Below are 6,334 nucleotides of genomic sequence, written 5' to 3' on the forward strand. Positions count from 1 at the left end.
ATACAGTGTGCTGGATCTCTGATTACACACCTGTTGTGTCAATTTTACATCATTTGTGAAGACGTGCTCTCTATGACAGATTTGGTTACAGAGCAGCACGTTCAGTCAGTGCTGTTGCACTACTCATGCATTAGTTACTGTTCTTTTACAGTGTCAGATTATATTGCAACTCTTCTACTTGACATTCATATACCCGCCTGTTGCTATACTTACTTCCCACTTCATGTGGGAGCTGTCGCCCCTCTTGCCGGTGCGGAGGAGGTACAGTCGGCCGGTGCCGTCAGAGAGAGCAGCCCAGGTCGCTGAGGTGAGACTCAGGGAGGCACAGAGACTATCCTCACGCTGGCTGCACTCAGCAGGTAGATGGAAGACCTCTCTTGGCTTCCCCAGGGCAGTGTCCTGGATTCACAATACAAGGGACCCACATTAGTCAGTGCTATGCCCTGAAAAACAACTGCATTTGTTTCTACATAAACTGAAGTAACAGTGTGTTTCAGTGTGCTGGTATGAAGTGACACTAACATTTGATAAACGAACTTGACAACTTGAAATGTCAAAAACCAGTGAATAAATGCCCAAATATTAAATTTGCCCTCTATACTGTGTGACACAGAAAAGCAGTAAATCTTCACATTAAAGAAGCAGAAACCAGAGAATGTTTCACTTGATTAATCAATTATTAAAATGGTGGCAGACAAATTTTCTACCATAATAAAACTGGCAACTAACTGCAGTGGTACTGAAAAGCAAAAGATGGAACAAAACTGAATTCATCTCAGTGTCGTTGTAAGTTGCAATTAAACTTGTGGTATGTAGGTACTAGATCTTTCCTTACTGCCTCCAACCAATCACATGGTTTTCTCCTGGCAGCCCAGTCATGACTCACAAAGACAGAAACAGAGACACTTAATAACAGGGGGCTTTGAACTACCTAAGAAAAGAAAGGTCACTGCTTTCATACTGAATGAAGCACTAAAATTCAAAAGGAAAATTGTGTGATTGACATCTGATATTAAAACACACATCTCCATAATGTTGTTTTTGTTAAAAAAGGCACAGAAAGATGCCTTCAACAACAGAAAACAGCATGCACTCATCAAGGAGAGATGACAATACCAGTGGTCATGTGGCGGCCTGTGTGACTTGGCTTCACATGTGATTCAGGACTCTCAGAGCCTTATTAGTAAGAGACAGATATGCCACCATATGAGCATCAATTACTCAGTCTGAACTACCAGTGTTTCAAAAGGACTATGCAGCAGCTTTCCTGTTGTTGCCATGGAGCGTGACACTTAATATTATATTGCTACCAAATGTATGATGCACCTTTGAGATCATTTTCTCTGCCATCCATGCCATTGATGCCCTGAACAGCGTGTGAGCCACCTATGGAAAATGTGCCGAGCAACACTTCTCTGTGAACGTACACAAAAAAGCCCTGCCAGGCACAGTAATTATCATGTGATGATTGTAATTAGAATTTGAGCAACACATTTCCATAAAGAGTCATTTAATGATGCCACTGAAAGGCAGAAACACTGTCTCACAGGATCAGAGTCTGATGATGATCATTCAGGCCAGTTTAGACATAAAAAAAAAAGAAAAAAAGAAAAACACTGATCCAACACCAATTACCTCTAATCATGGTCAATAATGTCTTAGACATAAAAGAAGTCTGAGTCGAAAAGATCACTGGGCTCGTCCTCATCTCAGCATCTTGGTATTGAGTAACAAACCTGAATGAGTAGTTTGAGTCAATTATGTCACTGCTCCTGTGGTTAACCAGACACATGAGGAATTATCCAAAACTCTCTTCTGTGCTGTGACAGGATGATGAACAAAAAGGCAACAAAAAAAAGTTGTCTTTTCTCCCCTGAATAGAGAAAGCCTCACCCCCTCTCACTGGCTAAGTTATCATCTTAAACAAGACAGCACACAGTAAGAAAAATTATGAGCTGCATTAATAGTGCAGCTTTTAAACTCTTCTAACATTTATTTTCTCTTGACATCAACTGCCAGATGCCGTTATTAAATAGGTATTTGATCAACACCGGTTATGTCCACTGGGACAATATCACAACCATGATGACATAGGGCAATTGGCCTAAGAGACATTGGACTGACTGTGTTGACAACTAACAATAAACAGGCTAAATTGTTCCTGCTAAACAAACATGTAAATACCAGGAACATGGACTTCCAAAAAAATAAGGAGGTTTTAAAAACTCACCAGAGTGATGGTAAGACTGAGAACACGTCCTTTGCAGTCCACAAACAGAACACTATCTTCATACCAAGGGTCTAAGTGCAGGTAGTTGTACATGCCAAAAGCACGCATGTGCTCCAGGGTATACTGAGTGTCCTTCAGCTTAACTTCCTCCACAGCTGCAGAGGAGACGGAAAAGCACAAGATCAGACCAGCCATGAAAGTATACAGCACTTTAACATATTTACATTTCTCTTTATCAGTCATCAGGAGCTACAACCAATGTCAGTCCAAGAATCTTATTTTTAAGGTTGACATATGGAAGACAATAGAACTGGCATTTATGATCGCGTCACTTCATGTGTCATAGGCAGCAGAGTAATGGTCTTAATTTTAACAGGTCTTTAATAACTATGAGATATGCATGTGTAAAATAATGCTTTGACTCACCTGTGATTACACTTTTCTTCTTTTCATGCCTGTACTTTTATCAAATGTAAATTTGAGATATTTCACTCACTGTATCCTTTCTCTTTGCTATTTTTCATGGTAGGTGGTAATTCTCAGGAAGCTACTAAAACTGTGTACAGTCTTAAAGTCTTAAATATTGAAGACCACATGTCTCATTTACAAATTAAATCTTGTTTCTCACTGAAGCCAAAGATACTTTTACAATTTGTGGAAAATAAAGCTCCTCACAAAATAACGCTGTTTTAAGTAAATAAGTCATGTATGTAAAAAGTCACTGTTATCAGGTAATCAATATGTTTACAACTGTAATTCACATTATCATTCATCCATCCATCCTCTCTACCTGCTTAATCCTATTTAGAGTCACAGGGATCTGCTAGAGTCTATCCCAGCTCTCTTTGGGTGAAAGAGTCCATGGAGAAAACCCACAGAAGCACGGGGAGTACATGCAAACTCCACACAGAAAGGCCCCTGCTGGGTTTCAAACCAGGAACCTTCTTGCTGTGAGGCAACAGTGGTAACAATCATGGAACTCTCATTATTGCTAATTTAAACATAATTAAATAATTTAAATATTGCTTTCTCAATTGAACATTTAATTAGTCTAAGAAATTTCTAAAAAAAATTGTGAAAAAAGATTTTTATGTTCTCCCACAGCCATGGTGGCACCTTCAAATGTTTTTCATTTCAAGCCCAAAGATTTCCTGTTTACTATCATGGAAGTAGAAGAAAAAGCTTCTCTGACTAACAATGACAAAATAACTGTTCAATCATACATACATGCCACTTAACTTTAACTTCCTGTCAACAGAATAATCTTTGCCACTCTGTAATTTAAATATATAGATGTTAAATCACTGCTCATGGTCTTATGTGTTTTAAGTGAATGAACTTATTTGTGAACCACTTCAGCAAAGGACGTTATTCAACATAACTGAAGCATGTTTACATTTTTATTCATTTTATCACAAGTTGCTGTGAGTTTTAGCCTCCATGCTAGGTTAGCACACCTGCTAACTATAAGCTACTTCTCCTCACCAGCATCCAGCTCTACGTTGTAGGTCGGAATGGGGTCCAGAGATAACCTGTAGCTCTCAAAGTTCGGGTCCAGCAGGTCCCTGTTGACCTTCAGGGAATAGTTAGACGCAGCCATGTGTTTTTGTGCGACTCTTCACAAGTTGATGATAGACTGTACAACAAGACAACCGTTTCCTGTTTTGTCGCACACGGAGCCATTTTAACAACGGACATTTCCAGCCCGGGCGTTCATGGGAAGTTGAGTTGTTATATTTTCTCTTCAAAAACGCTTTATACCCCTGAACAAATGTTATTGTTTAGTCGGTACAACACAGACAAATGAACTTTGTTCTCGGACCAGTTGTATGACGATGTATAACTTTGATTTTAATCTCTCGGTCTGTTGTGAATTAGCTAACGGCACCAAAGCGGAACATTTACGCTTCGAACGTTTCGCCACGGTACCGTTATGTAAAGGGACTGTATGTTCCCCAGCTGATCCATTCCGATAAGAGGTAATGTCTAAATGACTGCTGCCCAAATTAACGTTTTCTTCATTTTCTTTCTTCACCATATCAGCATTATCGATACAGCCACTGTTTGTGTTTGACTCTCAGACAGATCATGAGCAAAGATTCCCAAATGAGGGCGGCGATAAACCAGAAGCTGATAGAAATGGGGGAACGGGAACGGTAAGCGAGCTTTTCTCCGCAGCGACCGTGGATGGCTGCCTTTCAGATACTCATTCAAACTTGTACATAATGTCATTCGTGGCAGGTTGAAAGAGTTACTCAGGGCAAAGCTGGTGGAGTGTGGATGGAAGGACCAGCTGAAAGCGCACTGCAAAGGTACTGTGGACGCAATTATGTAAATAAGGGTCCTTTGAAACCGGATCACTGAAGCCACTAACTCTTGTGCCCAGATGTGATCAGAGAAAAGGGGCTGGAGCATGTCACAGTGGAGGACCTGGTCACAGAAGTCACACCAAAAGGCAGAGGTACCGATGTGCATGTGCAAACACAACAGCAGGGGGTGGAAGAAGCAGAGAAACTAATTATACTCAAGCAGAGCAGTTTTTGCTCTTCATGCAATGGCCTGACTGTCTCAGTGCTCAGTAATGTAGTGAGTGTCAGAGTGCGTTAGGCTGAGCAAGGTATTTCTAATAAACCAGCCGACTGAGAGTATGTGGTTATGCAAAACGTCCCCCAATACAGATTTTACAGGTCTAATTCAGTACAATGGTAAAAATAAACAGTGTTAATGTGGATTCTATGGCAAAAATGTGTTTCTAGTCCCTGTTCTGACACACTGACATCTTGTTTTAATTTGCTGTCTCTTCTCTGCAGCCCTTGTACCAGACAGTGTGAAAAAAGAGCTCCTTCAGAGAATCAGAGCTTTTTTAGCTCAACATGCAGCCTTGTGAAGGAGACGATTCACGACTAGATGTTTTTTTACTCACTGGATCCACAATCAAAATCCAAACTGATGTTTGTTCTCATTGTGAGAAATTCTCAAGTATTATTTTTATTTTGTATTGTGTGTTTTCATATTGATTTTGGTTTGTTATGCAGCATTTTGGGAAAAAAATAAAATAATACCTATTTTGGTCGTCATGGCTCCTTTTTCTTTTCTTTTTTTCTTGTAATTAAATCAGAACAAGTTTTATAATCAGGTATTTGGACACACAAGGAATTTGACTCCAGGACAGTCCCTCAATGTGTGTCATAGGTCAACAATACACATAAAAAATAAAAAATAAATATAAGTAGTATTGTGTTGTCCTGACAAACATAGAATAACTGTTCATAAGTGTGATGAGTGAAAGAAGCTGTCCTTGTGCTTTAGGTGTAGTGTTCTGTAGCACCGTCCTCAGGGGAGGACTTCAAAGAGCTTGTGTCCAGGATGTGAGGAGTCTGCAAAAGTCTGGTTTGGCCCCTCCTTTTGACCCAAGAGGTGTCCAGTTCTTCAATTGGGGACAGGTTGGCACCGTAGAATTGTGTGGCCTGTTTGATCCTTGTTCAAAAAATACAAACAGATCTTTTTTTGCCATTTTTTTCTAGACAGCACGATGGTTGATTTGTCTAAAAAAAGAACAGATATGACGTGTTGTTTTTTTTCCTCATGCTTGTGTGGGTCTTCAGTTCTACTGGCTTTTGCGTCATGTTTATGGGTAAATACCGCCAGTGGTTTTACTGGAAGTTTAGCCCTCATGCTGACACATCTTGTATCACTATTTGAACCTACTGAACAACATATACATTTTTTTTTAATTCATGGTTTGGTGCATGGGCAGAGTGGGCCTTTGGGGGTATTCCAGAAGGGCTTAGGGTTTAGTGAAAACTCAGAGTTGTTTAACCCAGAGCTGAATGAAACTCAGAGTTTTCTGTTTAAGAAATGGAGATCCTTTACATTTGGAGTCTTTGTTTCCTCATTCATACAGTTCTTATATAAGTGCTGATCAGAAAACATTAAGCCTAATTCCCAGAAGTTTGCAGATAAAGGTTCCTTTATCAGTAAATGTAAAGACAGCAATCTCACCTCACATGTGCACCGTAGATTTATGATCATCTGCTTGTCCACTATCACTCTAAACAAGTCAACAGCTGTTCTGTCGGTTTGTGCACATTAATCTGTGTAGCC

General features: G+C 39.9%; 2 protein-coding genes across 3 annotated transcripts in view; one reads left to right on the top strand and one right to left on the bottom strand.

The window, feature by feature from the left end:
- Positions 1–3,897, bottom strand: part of nudcd1 (NudC domain containing 1) — a 28,451-nt gene extending 24,554 nt beyond the window's left edge. The window contains exons 1-3 of the mRNA XM_026299474.1: positions 3,716–3,897; positions 2,231–2,385; positions 214–399 (exon numbers count right to left, since the gene is read on the bottom strand). Coding sequence (XP_026155259.1) covers positions 214–399; positions 2,231–2,385; positions 3,716–3,830 — 456 coding nt within the window. The 5' untranslated portion in view covers positions 3,831–3,897. The remainder of the gene's footprint in view (positions 1–213; positions 400–2,230; positions 2,386–3,715) is intronic.
- A 243-nt stretch (positions 3,898–4,140) lies between these two features.
- Positions 4,141–5,192, top strand: LOC113126368 (transcription and mRNA export factor ENY2). 2 transcript variants are annotated; one of them, XM_026300347.1, is made up of 5 exons: positions 4,141–4,209; positions 4,312–4,386; positions 4,472–4,542; positions 4,617–4,691; positions 5,041–5,192. In XM_026300347.1, the coding sequence occupies exons 2-5, from the start codon at positions 4,319–4,321 to the stop codon at positions 5,115–5,117; spliced, it is 291 nt and encodes a 96-aa protein (XP_026156132.1). In that variant the 5' UTR covers positions 4,141–4,209; positions 4,312–4,318; the 3' UTR covers positions 5,118–5,192. The 2 variants fall into 2 exon arrangements, with proteins under 2 accessions (XP_026156132.1, XP_026156133.1); XM_026300348.1 differs by having other exon boundaries at positions 4,166–4,209; positions 4,288–4,386.
- The last annotated feature ends 1,142 nt before the right edge of the window (positions 5,193–6,334 follow it).

The sequence above is a fragment of the Mastacembelus armatus genome, chromosome 11, assembly GCF_900324485.2.
Source record: "Mastacembelus armatus chromosome 11, fMasArm1.2, whole genome shotgun sequence".
NCBI lineage: Eukaryota > Metazoa > Chordata > Actinopteri > Synbranchiformes > Mastacembelidae > Mastacembelus > Mastacembelus armatus.

What these genes read in the sequence shown, in the direction of transcription:
- LOC113126368 (XM_026300347.1), top strand. Translation starts at nt 4,319, where the DNA reads ATGAGCAAAGATTCCCAAATGAGGGCGGCGATAAACCAGAAGCTGATA. An exon ending in GAAATGGGGGAACGGGAACG is followed by an intron (nt 4,387 to 4,471) that starts GTAAGCGAGCTT and finishes CATTCGTGGCAG; the next exon opens with GTTGAAAGAGTTACTCAGGG. An exon ending in AGTCACACCAAAAGGCAGAG is followed by an intron (nt 4,692 to 5,040) that starts GTACCGATGTGC and finishes TCTTCTCTGCAG; the next exon opens with CCCTTGTACCAGACAGTGTG.